At 45.1% G+C, this 19,107-nt stretch overlaps 2 protein-coding genes across 2 annotated transcripts in view; both read right to left on the bottom strand.

Moving 5' to 3' along the window:
- Nucleotides 1-1,016: 1,016 nt before the first annotated feature.
- Nucleotides 1,017-12,064, bottom strand: LOC311323849 (protein kinase C and casein kinase substrate in neurons protein 1-like; the record flags this gene model as incomplete). Its single annotated transcript, XM_084456149.1, has 11 exons — nt 1,017-1,100; nt 3,290-3,393; nt 4,844-4,923; nt 5,151-5,218; nt 7,544-7,664; nt 8,478-8,653; nt 9,767-9,820; nt 9,851-9,982; nt 10,656-10,891; nt 11,422-11,578; nt 12,008-12,064. 11 exons carry the CDS (start codon nt 12,062-12,064, stop codon nt 1,017-1,019), a joined length of 1,269 nt encoding a protein of 422 aa, XP_084312275.1.
- A 5,410-nt stretch (nt 12,065-17,474) lies between these two features.
- Nucleotides 17,475-19,107, bottom strand: part of LOC311323850 (SH3 and multiple ankyrin repeat domains protein 1-like) — a gene marked incomplete at its 3' end in the record, with an annotated part of 33,448 nt that continues 31,815 nt past the window's right edge. Inside the window, exon 26 of the mRNA XM_084456150.1 lies at nt 17,475-18,405. Coding sequence (XP_084312276.1) covers nt 17,475-18,405 — 931 coding nt within the window. The remainder of the gene's footprint in view (nt 18,406-19,107) is intronic.

The following is a 19,107-nucleotide window of genomic DNA, read 5'->3' on the forward strand; positions in this document are numbered from 1 at the left end:
TGCAATCACAGTAAGCAAATATATTGAGTCAATAAACTGAGAGTATGAAGTGATTGAGTCCACAATCAGAGCAGGAAGGAATGTGAACCTTTGGCCATGGAAGGTAGGTCTAGTGGAGGAGTCTGGGGGGATTTCCTGGAGGGGGAGGAGGAAGTAGGTAACACATCCAGATATTCTGGGATTGACTTCATGAACGAGGGTCTTGGCGGGAGGCTTGGAGGTGACGGTGGAACTGGAAACAGAACAAAATATCACCACCACTGCCAAAACCACTCATCTTCATTTCAACCACATATTTTAAAATATGAATGACAGGATTGATGAGCTGTATTTAGACCATCATCACCTGATTTCTGTGTTGATTGATTGTGACCAGACGCAGGCGATGACCTAAAGTTTCTGCCCTCAGGGAGGTTGTAGGAATAGTTCGGATCACTTGGAAGAACCCCAAGGTATGGCTCCTCCTTGGGAAGGTCATAGGTCAATCCATTGAGGGAGAAAGTGGATGGAGTGGTGACTGGCTGGATGTAAGAAGGTTGTGATTGGGTGTTTGCCAGTGAAGGCCTCATAGTTGGTGGCAGTAGAGCTGTGGGATCAGAGGTTGACACAAAGTTAGCCTGATGATGAGATCACAAACGCCGACTCTAGTTCAAGGGTTGAGAGTTAGAGTTAGAAATGTATTAAAGTCACTTCACAATAATACATACAGTTGGTAATATAAACATACTGAATTAGGAATAACATTATGGACTGTTGAGTTTCACAAGATAAATACAGTGTGTCAGTGAGCCATGAAACTAAAGCTCCAAAGTACTGCATGTCTTTTGTGAAGGTATTTAACGCCTGTCATAACCATGACATAACATATTGTACCTATCCTCCGAGTTGGTGAGGAGAGATGTGGGCAGGGTGTGCCAGGAACACCCAACCCTCCTTGGAGATGAAAGGCAGCATTCTCATAAAATGGAGATTTGTGGTTTGGAGGTGTCCTCACTTCCTCCACCTTTGTGAAGAGCTCAACTGTCCTCTGCCCTGAAGAGGTGGATTGTGGGCTTCTGAGTTCTGTTGGAGGAGGAGGGGGTGGGGTGCGGGGGCGTACTCTTTTGAGTGGCGGGAGGAGAGCTGAGAGAGTATTAAGGGGAACAGAGCACAGTTTATACAGTATGAAATCAGCTTTCATAGATTAAGTAAAATGTGTTTATTACTGCACTGACAGACAGAGAGTTTACACCAACTGTGTTCTGCACTGTGGTCCAACTGTGACTCAAGACGCAGATGGCTTGAAGATACAGTAACATAACTTAGAACTACAGTGATGAACTAGAAGCACACAACATGTTTGGGGAAAATTGAATATTTATAATAACTGAATATCTGAGCCTAAAGTCTGCTCTAAAATAGCAGGATTATTAGAGGGATTTTTTTTTTTTTTTACTGAAGTGAGATTAATAATACATGGTAATACAGTTGGAATGTATGTTTTAAACAGCACCTGTCTGTTTAAAACACAAGGACCCTGTTCAGTCAAATGGAAATGATACCTGAACGTTTGATGGCATTTGCATTTGGTCTTTGGCCGTCCTTTTTATTGCTGGAGGGTGGGGCATAGATAAACCCACAAGCAAATTCCATTGATGGCTCTGCTTGCCTGTGAATGTGTGGGACAAGACTCATGTGACAATGTCTTCCTGTGGCCCACTCTTCCATGTCCCATTAGGTCACTGACAGTGAGTGTAAGCATTTTAAAATTGTAACAGGTAAAGATATATAAACACACATACACATACGCGCACGCACGCACACACACACACACACACACACACACACACACACACACACACACACACACACACACACACACACACACGATAGATGATGATATAAGATTATATACTATTCATATATATATATTCATAACAGTACTGTCCCTTTCCATACAGTAGTAACCTAGTGTTCAGGTCAAACTGCACAACATAGATTTCTGCAGCAGATAATTCTATTGTTCAGAGCTTGGTTGTGAATGAGAAATCATATAGCCTACAGTAGGCCTATAGTCATACATGGAGAGGTTACATGACTGTAGATTAATTAAATCAGAAGTTCCTCTCAACAGCTGTACTTACCAACTGCAAAAGCTTGAGAATGCTGCCAGTACAACCATAGAAGTTACACCCTGCCTGAGTTACTTGGAAGTGTGTGTTTATGTGAATGTGACGTCATTCGTCCTTTGTACCATGGTTAATTATCTCAAACATCCTGCTCAACGGGTTGCTCCATGAGAGCGTGCAAATAGTGTAACATGTAAATTATAAATTGTGCTTTTACATTGACAGTTGACAGTTGGCCAGCTATGGCTACCCCGCCCGCTAGCTGTGTATGGACACAGAAAACAAACCAAAAATCGAAAATTAATGTAATCCTCGCCACTATCACATACCGCATGTAAAGCCCTTTAAACGGTCAACAGTAATGGACAGTTCTAACAAAGTCAGAATCCAAAGAGTTCAATAGCATGGCAGTGGCATACTGTAGTTTGATAACTATCTGTCTACCATTTGATGTAGACATTTATTGACAGGAATGACAAAATCATAAATATTCTTCTTCAGGAGTTAGGAGTTTTATTTTGCAATCCAAATACTTCCATGTGTCATTTAGATATTTAAAATGTGTAAACATACAACTTTTGACTGTAAAACCAACACACAAATCATTGTAAACCTGTGCTTTCATCTGGTCAAAGGTTCCTACTATTAAGTAGCATACTTAGCTAATGAAAAAATAACTTTAAGGAAGTGACAGAGGCAGACAAACTCATTCTCTCTTGAACACACACACGCACGCACGCACACACACACACACACACACACACACACACACACACACACACACACACACACACACACACACACACACACACACACACACACACACACACACACACAGGAGTGTGTTTCTGCACAAGAAAAGCAAACAGTGCATATTAGCCATTCATGGGTTAATTCATATTGCACAACAATTTAAACCATGTAGGTTAGACTGTTAAATAATTAAAGAAACTTAAATTATTTTTTTTTGATTTTGGTTATCTTGTACATTTCACCAGAACCATTAACACAGCATTTGGGGATGTTAACATTACATGTTAAACGTTACTTTGTACGATTTAAAATATTTAATTTATTCGAGCACCAAACACGAATGCTCCCACCAAGACACACATTACGTGAAATACTTTGTTGACATAATACTTGAAATTGCTGGGCGTGACATAATCACATCATGGTACAAGCTCAACGTAATTGGCTGGGTAGAAGCCCTCCTTCCCTCCATCCATCACTCCCCTACACCAGCCCTGATCATCCTCTTCCTCCACCTTCAGGAACACCTCACCTGGGACACAGGTGGAGAAACAACAGTCAGGAGGGTCAACATAACTAGCTCTGCTGGAAACCCTCTCAATCTCCATGATAGCTTAGCCAAAGAGTGTTAGCTCTTGTTTTCCTCTGACTTAAAGGTATACTAAGTAAGATTTTCTTTACTTTCTTTTCTCCGTCTGGCTGTATTTTGTTGTTCATTCTTCGGGACGTTTCTGGGTGTCAACCTTTGAGCTGTGGGGGTAGAGTTGGAGGTAGGTGCAATCTGACTGAATCAAAGTGAGAAGCTATGATAATTGGGGAGGCAGAACCTAAAATACCCAAATATTGCCTGGCAAAACGCCAAACTGAAGTTTGTTCAAAAACGAGAGTGAATCTGGGGTTGGCATTCACCCACTGGCGAACACTGAAGCAGAGGAGGGGGATGAAGAGTGACATGGAGTTGGCTTGTTTTCTGTTAGGTAAGTCGCTCTTACTAGCTAAATGCAGGGGCTTAGCTTTTGTTAGCTAGCTGGCTAACACCGATAGCTAACCAGCCAGTTAGCTAGTGTGTTCACCCGATAAGAGCGCTAGAAAGTGTCTACCTTCCAGTGTATTTCCCTCAAGCTAGCGGATGATATGAAGTGTTTTACTCCTGATAGAAAGATGTTTCCCTCGATAGACCTGCTGAGGATGGGAGGGGAAGAACTCTATTTCGGTGGTGTTTACCCATTAGTTCTTGTCAGCTTGCTAGCTAGCCAACTGCCTCGTACTGTATTTGTAGGTACTCTCGATAGTGTTTCCTAAGTCAAACAAGTCAAAATGCTGCCCGTATGGAGTGAACTTTATTGTAGTGTACTTTGAATGACTTTGAATGGCTTTTCCTGGTGAAGATCCTTCTAATTACTAGTGCGTGCTGGCTTTGTGCTACGGGAAAAAGCCTACTGTATGTGTGTTTGTGGATCAATTGCTTTCTTTGGTGTTATATGTGTGTGGGATGTGGTTCATTTCTTGCTGATTTGCAGATGTTATGCTGCAGATGTGAAAATCTGTCTGACTTGGCAACCGCGGTCAGGGGTAGGAGCAGGGAGGAGAGGAGAAGTTTGAATGTTGTGTTTACAAAACACAACTGACAAATCCTACTAATTATACCTTTAATTCCTGTGGTTAAATTAGTATTATGTTACTGTATATTAAATATTGCATGCTGTTATGCTATAGGATATGCTGTATCATATATGTTCTAACATAAGATAAGATGCACTTTAATAAGGGGGGGATTTGGGGTGTTTCAGCAGTGAGAATGTACAGCATAACATACTGTAATGTGCATGACATAACATGATTAGATTAGCATTATATGATGTATGATATGATGAATATGTAATATGGTATATTGCATAATATGTCTCTGACAATGAGTGTTATGGAGAAGACACTGTACATTGCACATATCTGGGTAGCAGAAATCAGCATGGCATCATCACCTGCTTTGAAGGACAGCTCGTCATTCTCCTCTCCCTCGTAGTTGTAGACAGCTCGCACCTTCACTCCTCCAATCATCACACTGGGACAGGGACCACATGACAGAATGAGGAACGGAAGAGACAGTGTAAAACTCACCTTGTATGGATGGTGGTGTTCATTTACAAAGGCTATATGAAATGAAACAACAGCTTGTCAAAATGGCTGGCATTTAAGTCGTCGAGAGGTAATTAAAGAGAACGAACACATGGAAAGTAAAAACGTACACACAGATGCACACTCATACAAGCTAAAAACATAAAAACCTACGGCCTCTCCTGTTGACGGCTCTTGTCTCGTTTCTTTCTCTTCTGCTTTTTCACAGGTGGGACCCATTCCTGATGATACAGAGACCACTTTACACACATGCACACCACAACATCTATGCAGGAATGCCTGCTTTTGTTTTGTGGCCTCAAAATTATGTACTCCAATGAACCTCTCAGCAAAAATGTTTGATAATTGACAAAGGTGGCATCTTTCTATTGAGGAGCTCCTTGTAGATGGTCTGTAGATGCTCAACTAACTATCACTATATCAACTATCTCAATACTTTGAAGAAAAAGGTCCTATGAGGTCCACGCCAATCATTTTGTTTGGTTGTAAGGCAGGTCTGTCGGCTTCCTGCTGGCTTCTTGTTGTGAGATTTCATTAACAGCCATGAGTCACACTGGCGCATGAACTCAAATCAGACCCCATACCTGGCCAATCAGCCACAGCTTGGATTCTCCGGTATTTTTTGAACACACCTAGAAGACCACTCAGGAGACACTCATACGTTTCTGGGGACAAATAACAAAGCATCTCTCTGAAACACTTCAAGACCAACTACTCTCCAGAATGTATGCTCTTGAATGATGAATTCAGAATTTAAAAAATTTAACCATACACAAAGACAGCTTTGGCTATCATTATGCTCTGCTGCTAAAAAGATGTTGTTGGTTTTGTGGCGACCACCGGACTGAAGTCCTGTACTGGGTCTGGAGTAGCAAGAACGTGTGGTCGCTCAACGGTGATGGGGAGACAGAGGCTGGATGTGAGTGTGCTGGGGAACACTATATCAGACCTCGTCAGGCTCAACCGGAACACTACTGAACTAGGGGTAAGTTAGTGAAACTGGGGGTGTGATAGAGAGGAGGGACAATATTATGAAGGGGTTTGAATATCCAGGGCCTCAAAAGTTATAGAGGGTGAATAAGGATAGAGGGTGAATAAGGATTATGATCCGTGGTCTGGCACAGAGGGAGCTTGGTTGAGGTATGTGGCAAGGACAGAACAAAGCAGAAGAACAAGGGAAAACCCAGAAAGAATGAGACAGAACCCAATCAAACAGTGTTTGCATATCAGTGTAGAATTAGGCTATACGTAAAATACTACGTTCAAATAATCAACACATGAAATCTTCCAAGTCAGCAATATGTGACATAGATCACAGCAGCATGTGAAAGGTCTCTGAAAGATGTCAGGTACACAGTTACTGTTGATACACATCAAAATCATCAACACATCATTCCAGTCAAATTCATAAGCATGAAATAGATTCAAGTCAAATTCATCAGTGCAAATAAATAGAAATAGATAGAAATAGAAATAGAAAGTCAAATTCATGTAAAAGTCCCTGTTCGGTGTCACCCCAATCCTGGGCAGAATGAATGAAGCAAAAGAATACAAGGACCTGCCAGCCTACAAATGATAACAATTGTTTTATATGTCATGATATGACATGACAAAGCCTCTTTATATAGCCTATTAAATTGTCAACAGAGATCGACCTCTTCAGTCCACCACTTCAGTTCACATCTACGTACTAATACAGTAGCCTACACATAAAAGACAAAATGCTTTGACAATAGAATAACCTCCATCTCGATATCACAATCATGAAACTCATGAAAGAGAGACAGTGGAAAAAGGAGCCCTAACCTCTGAAACCCAGAGAACCGCTGGCGAACTGGTCCTCCAGAACCACTGCTCATCCCAAACCTCTCAGTAAGTCACTCCAAACAGCCAACTAAAAATAACATCTAGTGAGCTGTCCACAAGAAAACATGTCCTTCGCTCCCACACACAAAACAGATCAATACGACCGTCCCAGTTCCTACAGCGAGGTGTTATCCAGCCACAGCAAGTACAGTATGACAAAGAAGAGAAGAAAAACCAAGCCGAACCGTGTCGTAGACTTGTGAGGGTGCCGTAATCCAACCAAGGTGTGAAGAGCCCTACGGTACATCTTGACTTGTGCCGTACGTTTTATCTCCGCTCTCTCTCTCTCTCTCTCTCTACACCGGAGCAATATCTCCTTCCCTTGTGTTGTCCTTAGTGTCAAAAATGACACTTTAAATTGTGGCTGACAGCAATCATAGTGTGAGCACGCACGTCGTATGGTCTGATCGGGTCTGACGCGGACGGAAACTTTGGGTCGTGCAGTACGAGGGGTTCACCGACGTTCCGATTTTAAAAATTGTGCAGTATATCCCTGGCTTAAGACTGACCTTAACTAGTTATATATAGTATATATCAACAGCTTCATGTACTTTGTTGATATCATATACACTGTAGCAACTACAACTGTAGTCGTTGAGCATCTTTAGACCATGGATAGGGCCTCTCAAAATAAAGTGTGACTATGGTGAGGTGAAAGGTCATTTGGAACAGTGCGGTACCTCGATCCTCGGCCAGTCGGTGGGCATTCCTGGACCGTTGTTGTTCTTCCACCACCTGAGGTCATCCTGCTCACTGATGGACATGAGGGTGTGGTGCAGCTCACTGTACACAGCCTTCACACTGATGAAGAACAGACAGGACAGCACGTTAGACTGTACAGCCTTGTACCTACTGTACAGCCTTTGTACAGGACAGGACAGGACAGGACAGGACAGGACAGGACAGGACAGGACAGGACAGGACGGGCGTGCTCCAGAGAGCAGGTTTAGTGAAAACTCTGAGTTCGCCAACCCTGACATTCAATTCAATCTCAGGGTTAGCAAACTCAAGGTTTTCACTAAACCCGCTTTCTGGAACACCCCCCCCAGGAGAGCAGCATGGAATGTTATATGACACATCAGTCTAACATGACACATGTCATGTGAAATATGTCACACATCATGCATACACACACACACACACACACACACACACACACACATACACACACACACACACACACACACACACACACACAGCCACTCAACACCCACATATGTAAACAGATAGATGAGACAGGGTGTGGGAGGCAGTGAGGAAGAGAGGGATAGAAAGATTGAAAAATAATGTGTATGAGAAAAAGGGATTGAGAGAGAAAGAGACCAAACTATATTTATTGTTAATAGACAATAAATATTAGAATTGATGATTGATGTTCTAATTTAGACCTTTTAATTATCGGAACTGTACATACTGTAACATTCTATTGATTTTGTATCTTTTTCTCTTTAATTTCCCACCATATGCTTTGGTGACATAAGTAGGCTATGTTTTTGCCATGCCAATAGAGCCATTTGAATTTAAATTTGATAGGGACAGAGAGAGAGAGAGAGAGAGAGAGAGAGAGAGAGAGAGAGAGAGAGAGAGGATAAAACAGTTTTCCTCCGTCCCCACCTCTCGTTGTTGGTGATGTCCAGGTGTCTGTGTATGGAGAGGAAGGCTTGTTTCAGGAAGCTGATCCTCTTTCTCTCCTCCTCCTGCGATTGGTCAAAAATGGCCTCCATCTCCTCCATGTAGCGGGGAGTGTGGGACGTGACTTCCTCCAACATCTTCTCATAGCGCTCGCGGACCTGTCCAAAGCCCATAAAGAACGGGTTTACAATCTAAACGCATCTCACCATGCTCACGTCTCTTCAAACCTCTTGCTCTTAAAGTTATGGTGTGTTTGTTTTGACATATAAGTCTGCGCGTTGGGAGCAGACAAAGCACCGATATATGCTCACATGATTTACCGTGACATAAACAGTGAACCAAGTACCATAAATAACTTTACGATCCTTCCATAAATATTTTTTCCATTGAAAAAATAGCTACCAGAGGGCTCTAAGGGACTCTACATAGGATTTTCAGTGAGGTTAAGTGTCTAGCACCTGATCTATTACAGTATCTGGTATGAGTCAGGCGATGGGTGTAGCTTTATAGACCAACATAATATCGCACAGGTCTTGTTAAATATATGCACTGGCTGGCTAGACACTGGTGCACAGAAATAGCCGTGAATGTGTTTTAATAAGGAATTGTGTAACCCTGTACACTGGCTCCGAGTAGCAGCTCACATCCAGTTTAAAACGCGGTACTGCATGAGCCTACAGGGCAATGAAAGGAACAGCAACTTCCTACCTCCAGGCCATGGTCAAGCCCTACACCCCCACGACAACTACACTACGCTGCCTCGGGGCGATTGGTTGCCCTGTCACTCCGAGGCCCCTGCGGTCAATTGCCATGGTCACAACTCTTTTATGTTCTGTTCAGAGGTGGAATGAACTGCCCACTGACATCAGGACAGCAGTCGCTACCCATTTTTCACAGCAGGCTCAAAACACATCTCTTCAAGAAGTAGAACCAGGATCCTCCCTCACCTAATGTATTTTTTGTTGGCTACTCTTGCACTTTGCCGTTAGCACTAGATTATGTTCTTAATCACTTGTGTAGAAAAGAGATACACTTGTGAGTTCTGGTGAGTAGTAGTGCACTGACTTCCTATGTTAAATGCAATTATTGTAAGTCACTTTGGATAAAAGTGTCTGCTAAATGACTGTAATGTAATGTAAATGTAACTACAGTATATACTATACTATATACTAAGTTTCATTTTCCACTCTCCATACTGTATATCCAAAGTATGTTTTGTCAGTAGTCAACAACTGTTTATGAGTTTGTGGGTGGCCTCCATCTCTTCTCACTTTCTCCTTGTCCTGAGTGGCTTGTTCCCTGGCCTCCTCCATCTTCCTCTGCTTCTCCTCCATCTTCCTCTGCTTCTCCTCCACCTTCTTCTGCTTCTCAGGACTCGGTTCAGTGTTGTCGGTGTTCTCAGGGTTCTCCTTGGCTTGTCTCTCTCTGTCCTTGGCTGTCTGCTCTTTCTGACAGGCCTTGTGGTACGCTACGCGGGCCTTCTCCAGCTAGCGCACAGAGACAGGAGAAGGAGTTATAAACCTGTAGTGATTAACGGTTCGATTTTGTAAAGGGGTTAAAGCCTTTACTAAAGTGTTAACTCTTATCTAAAGAGTGTGACTTGTGCAGTCCTATAATGCTTGGGATGGTAATATCTTATTTATAACACTTCCCAAAGCCAGCAGGCCTGTTCTACATGTGCGTAGAACACTGGCCTTAGCTGGCCTTCAGATAATGTAATATCTCCCTCAGGAGTAATGGAGTCAGAGCTGCAGGGTGTGTCACATTCATCACAGATATTGGGAGGGCAGGGAGATGTGTCATGCCCATTTAAGGCTCGTTCTAATCTCGACTAGCACATGTTTTGCATAACATGCATGCACATGGATGAATACAAACACACACACACGTCCACACGCCCACACACACACACACACATACACACACACACATACAACCAACCACACACACGCACACATGCCCACACATACAACCACCCACTCACACACCTGCACACATGCGCACACACACATACAAGACACACACACACACACACACACACATGCCCACAAATACAACCACCCACACACATGCCCACACATGCCCCCCCCTCCCACACACACACACTCAGAATGAATACACGTCCAAAAGTGTCTTATCAGTGTACATAGATGTTTAGACCTTCTTTATCCTCTTGGCCCAGGGCTTCTGAGCTCGGGAGAACCCTGTCTCGTTGTCGTAGGACTCACGGAACCCACAGAACATCTTCCGGGGGAACGTCTCCTTCTGCCAGGTCTTCACCCGGTCCCCCTCCTCCGTGACCAGCGACTGAGAGATAGAGGAGTGGAGGACGGACAGGCGCTCGGTGGAGGAGAAGAAACTCTGCCACGCCCTCATGAGGGAGCCATAGAGCGGCCCTGGGGTAAGGGGGGAGAGGAGAGATCAGCAAGTTAAACCTTTTATTTTGTTTCTCAGGTGGGCTAGATGTAATCAGAATCAGAATCCAAATTTGTTTTATTACCATTATTATTAACAGTTTTTCAACATACTAGGAATCAGCTTTCGGTCGGGGTGCATAACATGGAGACAACATTGGAAGGGGATTCATGGATAGTTTAGTTTTAGTCTACAGGCCAAGTCAGCTTTCCAAAACTTAAATTGAGCCTCACGCTGATTCACACCAGCTCTGGAATTCCTCTGCCGCTTTCTGAAAAAGCGTTGGGTTTCCATTCATTTGGCGAGGAGCGAATTCATTGTGATGGGGGACGGGGACGGGGGGGGGGGACGGGGGTCTGCGGAGCCAGCAAAAAACGGTGCGAAAAAGTTGAGAACAGAAGGCTTCTTGGTCTTTGGGCCTAGGCTTACGTAACCCTTTTCCCGGGAAACTGAGCCCACATGTTTTTAGCCCATATTGTTGTTTGCAGTCCCCCTCCCCGAGGTGACCTACTGGAGTCCACGATGGTCTTCCACTTGCTGCTCCAGTCGCTGAGCTGCTGGGCGTAGTGCTTCTCCACCTTGGCCCTCTCCAGGAAGCAGGCCATGATGTCGTTACACGCCTGGTACGACTGGTCGGTACGCTGCACCGTCCGCTCATAGTTTCCTGGCTGAGGAGGAAGACGGGGAAGATGAGGAAGCGGAAGAGGCTCTTGGGTGAAGACGAGGAGGAGGAGGAAGCATTCAAGGACGTGGAGGGGGAGGAGGAGGAGGAAGAAGAGGTAGAGGTAGAATAGGACGGGGAAGGAGGAAAGAGAAGAGGAAAAAGAAGATGAAAAGGAGGAAGAGGAGGAACGAGGCAGAGGAGGAGTACAAAGAGGAAGAGGGCCAGGAAGAAGAAGTGGAAGGAGGGAGGGAGTCAACCTGGAAGAGGAGGGTGTAATAAGAAGGTATCACAAGTCTCCTGTCATGGAGGTCAACACAGTGAGACACTCATTAAATAATCATCAGCGTTCAGTAATGAAGAGTTACAGAATGCTTTCAGTGTTCAGTGAAATGTTATCAGTGTTTTGCTTTTGTTACTTTAATGTTCTTCTCACCATCCAGAAGCTCTGCTTCTTGACGTCCTCCAGGGGCTCTTTGGGGAGAGTTGCCATGTTTGGGACGTCTTTGAAGAAGAGAGGAGCAGATAGTCAATATTATTTCTGATGTCTGTGAACAAGCCCCTACAGTAGCTATGGGATTGAGGCCAACTGTGCTGTGAGGCTGAAATTAAGCAATGACCATGGAGGATTTCTGATGTTGATTATTATTGTAGTAGAGTAATAGTAAATCTTTTCAGCTAGATTCACTATTGCTCTACTTTGAGTGAAACTAGCAAGCAGGCCGACTGATGAGGTTGTTATTTATACTGTACACAGCTTACATCTGTCGAGCTCTATCGTGAGTAAGGGGAGTGGCACGCCGACGGTAGAATTTACAGGCTGGAATCTGACAGCAGGAATAGAACACCCGCTCCTGCATTCTTCCTGCTGCTCTCCCAAAATAAACAGCGGGGAAAGGTCACTCTGACTAACGCCTATTAGCGGGGCCCCCTCCCCACTCTCACTGAGGTCTCATCCACGGAAAGCATGACAACAAAGCGGGCGGGTGTGGTTCTGATTGGGTAAACACATACTGGTATAAGGTTTCAGTGCAAGTGTAATGCCTTGTTACTAGTGCAAGTGTAATGCCTTGTTACTAGTGCAAGTGTAATGCCTTGTTACTAGTGCAAATGTAATGCCTTGTTACTAGTGCAAGTGTAATGCCTTGTTACTAGTGCAAGTGTAATGCCTTGTTACTAGTGCAAGTGTAATGCCTTGTTACTAGTGCAAGTCAAAAATGCCTTGTCAAAATGGAAAAAACAGGTCTCTCTTAGCTCTTGAGAATGATTTGACCTATAGAGTACAAGCAACACTGCATGAAGAATTCAGATGAGGTTCAAATGAGGTTTTATTCACAGACATACTCATAGCAAACATTCATATCAGGGCTATTTTTGTCTGGTTATAACACGTTGGCACTTGGCTGCCAGAGTGACAATTTTCCTCCTGTGAGGAACGGGCTAACTACCGCTCCTCAAAAGACTGAGCCTGAAGCAGCAAGAACAAGGTCTCACTATGACTGTCCCCCCTCAACTCCTCTCTGTTTATGCTATGCACTGTATTCTCTCTCTCTCTTTCTCTATGTCTCTCTCTCTTTCTCTAACTCTCTCTCTCTCAGGCTCTGAGCGGGTCCTGTCCCCTGTCAGACACAGGCCTAGTGTTGATAAAGGGCTGCCATGTGTCAAGCTTCTATCCGGTTCTGCCTTGTCAAGTGAACCTGGTTAGAATCAAAGACAGACAGTGCATTGGTTACTTTTTTCAACTTAAACTTCTTGTTTCACTCCTTCTCCGTTATCATGTCGACTCAAGTAGGGACATGTGTCAACCTATAAGTTTCTCCTCCAACCAGTTATCCAGTCCCAAACAGTTACAGGCCATATTTCCTTTAGTAGGTAATTCAAGCTGTGTTAAATAAGTCCTACGTCACAGACAAGAACACACACTTATAATACACACAAAAACATGCTTGGGTAATAACCATCACTTACATTTCTTTCTGAATCAGCTGTGATTGCTCAAGTGAACCGCTTGTTAGTTAAAGTCAGATTTCTCTCTCTTTCTCCCGTCTACCCTTCTCTCTGTATGTGTGTCCCCTTCCACAACACATGCTCCCCACTCTTCACTCAATTCACTGACCCAGTTTCCCCCTGGCACTTAAAGTTACACACACCAGTGTGATTTGTAAGAGAGGGTAAGTGGCCAAGGCAGTCCAAACAAAACTCAGACAAAGCAGCACATTTGCATGACAGTCACATAATCAAGTCATCCGACGAAGGTAAATAAATATAAATCGTACCTTTCTCTCCGCCTCTGTTAGCTGTGACGCTTTATCCTTTCATTCATTCCAGTTAGGGTACACTTTTTCTATTCAGTTTTCGTTTTTCACTTTCTCCTCATCCCTCCTTCTCTCTTTTTTGTTGTCGTTTTCGGAACTCGAGTTCCCCCCAAAGTGTCAGATGATTAAGTTTTCTGCACACCCTCGTACTCTTCTGTCCCACTCCCTCTCTCTCCACCTCCGGTGTGTATAGTGCCGTACAGAAACAGCTGGAGGGATTTCCCTCCTCTCTCCTCCCCTCCTCTCTCCCCCCTTCTCTCAATATGGTGCTAATGAACGGTCGTGTCGGTACGTTAAAGACGGCCTGGGAGAATGCGAACTTCATTCCCACACTCGACTGGTCACAGCCCGGTGTTACTGTTCCCCCGGATCATGTGCGCTTATTAGTGTGCGTCTGTGTGAGGGGGTCCGGCCTCCATGTGAACAACTGTCCACTCTTTGAAATGACCTGGAAAACACGTATGCCAGAAAGACTTTACTGCATATTGTGTCTTAATGGTCATTATGGTTTGTCAAGTTCTCATATGCAAGTGTGTCCTTGATTTTGACCGGTGCAGGATACCCTCTGCACCTGAAACCGGCCAGTGTGTCCAGCAATGACGGGACCACTCACTCACTCCTCTCGTGTGCGTTTTTAGACTAACCATCTCTGAAATACACTCCTAGCTCAACACAGCAAAATCTAAGCGTATACATGTAAGCGGTTCCATCTTCTGTCCAATGGAGCTCTATGTTTTAACTCTCAAAAGCTTATTGATACAGAATGTCAAACATATTATTAACTCATCCCGCCTGTTCAAAAAGTTAATTGTGAACATGAAATCCTGCATGGCGTCTGTGGGCTGACTGGACCCGCTGCCAAATGACTCAGTCTAAACACAGTCTTCATTGGATTACTGTGTGAAACTTGCGAAAGATGATACGGGTGAAAATCCCCCCCCAAAAAGTGGGACACATCCGTTGTTTTATTCAGCATTTATTTCAACACCTTAGTTATAACTCTATCGTATTTTATCTGTATATTGTATTTCATTTAAAACAAAACTTCATAAATACCTCTTATCTCTGCTGCATACATATTCTCATACTGTATATATTCATCATATTCATTATACTGTATAATATTTTACTAGTCCTAAAATACTCTTTTAAATCATAGGAAGTAATGCTTTCTACACTACCGCTCCTCCAAAATTGCAGTGTCTTGAATGGCAAACCCTCATTGAGAAGCACTGAGGCTTCTCAGGGTGAGATTATGAAGTCATATAAGGTTATGTGCAGGTCTATGCGCAACCATATCTGTGAATGTGTGAGAGTGTCCCTGGGGCCATCTACATAGCTGGGCGAGCAGTAGGCTATAGAAAGCATTTACTTAAAAACCATAACAGAACCGAAACATAAAACAAATAGCTTCAAATCATTTTCACACTATTTGGAAGACGGAGATTCTGTAATGTTATAAATGTTTAAATACTTAATCATTAATGTAAGAATCTTTGTTAAATTATACTATCTTTTATGTTTATTATAGGCTATCATAATCATCATCACATAAAGACCTATAAACGAAGTGTATAGACTTTTTTGAGAGTGTAGTTGTCACCTACAGGATCACTGAAGGTTAGTAGCTGACAGGTGTGTACTGTTACAAAGTCTGGGCGTGTGTGTGTGTGTGTGTTTGTTTGCCTGAAGAATGTAGACTTTCTCTGATCAGAGAGGACTTGGGGATGGGAACATTAAAAAGGGTGATGTTAGGATTGTCAAATGTTGAAAAATACCCATGTCTATGTCTTCTGATCGTTAGAAAACTGTCTTTGATTTCTGGAGAAGGCATTAGAGAGAACAGGGTTGGGGTATAGGCTTGGAATAGGGTAGGAGCAACAAGGCTGGCTGACAGACAGACAGACACACACACACACACACACACACACACACACACGCACGCACACACACACACATAACCACTCACACATACAGAGTGGGAAAGGCCTGGGAGGTCAGAGAGGCTGACAGACAAGCAGAGAAAGCCCTTTTCGCTGTACCTGTGTAAGAGAATAGTCAACGTAGGCTTACTGTAATGGCATCAAAGAGGCTGTGTTCGTCCCTCAACCTCTGCTAAGCTCGTAAACATCAACACCATGTATGAAAAGTGGAGCTGGACTGTTCCATCCTTTACTCTCCTCTCTGCACTCTGAAGACTGATGATCATAGTAAAATGTCAGTTCACAACAATACTTCTGAATATCTTGTATATCGTCATAGCACACACAATGTTGAATGCTTCAATATTGGTACCCTGACCCATCTGGAATGAATGATTGCAATCAGCACTTGATACAAAACAAATTATCCATAATTATTATGAATAAATTTTTACATGTAGGTTATATGTGTTGTTATTCAGTGTTCGCAAAATACATACAAAGCTCATTGGGAAATCACTAGGGACATTAGGGCAAAGAACAGAATCAGTATCAAAAGACTACCATATGTCTTTACTTTGTAACCGTTTACCATGTACTTCTCCATCCAGGGTCATCTTTTGACTTTGGCACATTTATGGTACTACGACCCCATCTTAGACCCCCCTTAGCCTCATAGCCCAAAGCTATAAACATACAGTATGACTGAAGTTTCAATATGACCCTTACAGTGGCCAGAAATGCTCCGGCATCTGAAGAAGAACCGTTTGATGGGTCTGGCCCAGCAGCTTCTCAATCTCGCCATTCTGCTCAGACCTTTCCCTGGCACTGCCAAGCAGCAGATGGAGTGAGAATTACCAGTCGAATGTGTGTTTGTGTGAGTGCATGTGTACGTGAGAGTGTGCATGTATGCGCGCCCTTGTGTGCGCGAGTGTATGTGTTAATTAAAAGCCTGTTCATCATACAGTGTTAATCGTAATCGTTTAAAGACAAGACTGCCTGTCTTAAGTACAAGTCCACCACACATACTGAGTGTTTGTTAGCGCGGCCGCGCGCCGCGTCTGTCACGATCCGCGCTCTCGTAATCCCACACAACCTATTTGTGTCCAAAGCTCCTGTTTTCTTCCTCTTCTTTTCTCCTACACGTCCTTCATCTCTGTCGGCTTGTTTCTCTCTTTCGTTCCCTCAGCTTTGAGTCACGCCATCTTTCTCTCTCTCGGCCTGGGCATCGGGGGAGGGGGTGGAGGTGGAGGCATGCAAGGGAGAGGTTACCCTGGGGAGAGAGGGAGGGCCATTCAATAAGGAATGGACAGAAAATAAATGAAGGAGTGCTCTAAATGGGATTATGGTTGAATGGATTGAGAGAGAGGGAGGATGAGAGAAAGTATGAGAGAGAAAGAGAGAGGGAATAAAAGAGAGAGAGAAAGAGAAATAGAGAGAGAGAGAGATGGATTATCAAATGATGTCTGAGGACCAAGGTCTGACTAGGGAAGGGGATGGGCCGAGCTCACACGGAATGAAGGAAAGAGACGCTCGTCTTTCCTTCTCCATCCGTCCATTCCTTCTTTACATTTTTTTTGCTTTCTTTTCTTAAAAAAAAAAGAATCCACTCGTCAGCTGGACTTGCCCCCCGGCCCCTCCCTCCGCTCCGCTCCGCTCCGCCCTCTCACCTGTCCGTCAGCTTCCTCAGGGCTCTCTCGATGTTCATGCGGTGGCCGACGCGCGTCACGCCCAGGTCCAGGAAGTCCTCCTTGGTGAGGGAGGGCAGGTGCGTGCCGTCGATCTCGTTGTCCAGGAAGCGCTCGCGGTGCTCGGCCAGGTTCAGGCAGGCCAGCCAGTCGGCCACGTCGTACTTGGTCCAGTAGGACAGGGGCTTGCCAGTGAAGGGCTTGGCCGTGGAGGCGGCGGTGGCGGTGAAGTGCGGGTAGCCGGCGCACGGCGAGGCAGGAGGCAGGTGCATGGACGGGGAGGAGGCGCCGGAGAGGAACTGGGTGGGCGAGAGAGAGCGGGAGACCAGGAGGGGGTTGGGGGCGGAGCCGGCGGCGGCGGTGGCCCCGGGCTGGGCGAAGAGGGGAGGGGTGGAGGGGACGTAGGCGTCCCCCAGGGGGTGTCCCGGGGGCGGCGGGGTGAGGGGCACGGGGAAGTCAAAGGGGCTGTTGTAGACGGGGGTGCTGGGGAGGATGGGGAGGGAGGAGGGCCGCGGGGGGGAGGGGACGGCGTGCTCGCTGGAGTAGATGAGGGGGCTGGGGGCGCGGCGGCGGCCCGTCGACGGCCTCATCTCCGGGCCGGGGTTGAAGTCGAAGGTCTTGGTGCGGTACTTGGCGCGGTGCTTGGGCGACGTTGGGTATGGGGAGTAGGTGGGGGACAGCGGGGGGTGGGGGGTGTGGACGGGGGACACCACCGGCGCCGTCTGCGGGGAGGGCGAGGCCGCCCAGATGGGCTGGAGCGGCGGCGTGGCGGAGGGCGAGACGGAGGGCGTGGCGGTGAGGCTAGGGGCGTAGATCGGCTGCCGGCGTGGCGGAGAGGACGTCGGCAGCGGGGAGCTGGACCGGGCCGAAGGCGGGCTCTGGAACGCGGCGGAGAAGTCCGCCGAATACCTGAAGGGAAATAAAAAACGTTGATGTTACGATCCACAGTAAAGGACTAGTAGCCTGGCGTCGCCAGCCTGATCTCGCCAGCTCACATTCGATTTCACTCCGCAGATCAGTCTGGATATGTAACCGTTCTAATGGAATCCGCTCAAACAGAAATCTGTTTGTGCCAGTTGTAACCGTTTAATATGGGGCGGGTTTAATAAGATGACAGAACAGAGGAACGCCGTAGAGGCATTTTCACTGATTGGTTGTAGGACTATCCAATTGCGCCCAGAGGTATTTTGATCTACACCCGTTGGTAACACCCCTTAGGAATCGGAAAGCAACTGTGAGTTTCTAGACCCTTCGCTTTTTTGAGAATTGGGTCTGTCTACACAGTGGACTTAAAAGTCCCAAACTCTTACTGGCGTATCGCTCAGAACTGCAAGGTTACTGCATGTGTGTCTACTGACAGCCGAGCATGACCCAGGTGGGTGCAACACTGTGGATGAGGTGAGCCACACCTGCTTTGCGCATCTGGAATATTATTAGGTGGGCTAGCTTGCAGAAGCTAGCCCAACTTGTGATATTCCCGCTATTTTCCCAGTGTTTGTCTCCTTAACTACTTGTTCATACTTTGTGCTAGAAACTTCATTCAAACTTTAAAATGTTCGTCTTTAGATCTTTAACAGATCCATTCAGATTTTTGATATTTTTTATAGTTTT

The sequence above is a fragment of the Borostomias antarcticus genome, assembly GCF_949987555.1.
Source record: "Borostomias antarcticus genome assembly, chromosome: 22".
Taxonomy (NCBI): Eukaryota; Metazoa; Chordata; class Actinopteri; order Stomiiformes; family Stomiidae; genus Borostomias; species Borostomias antarcticus.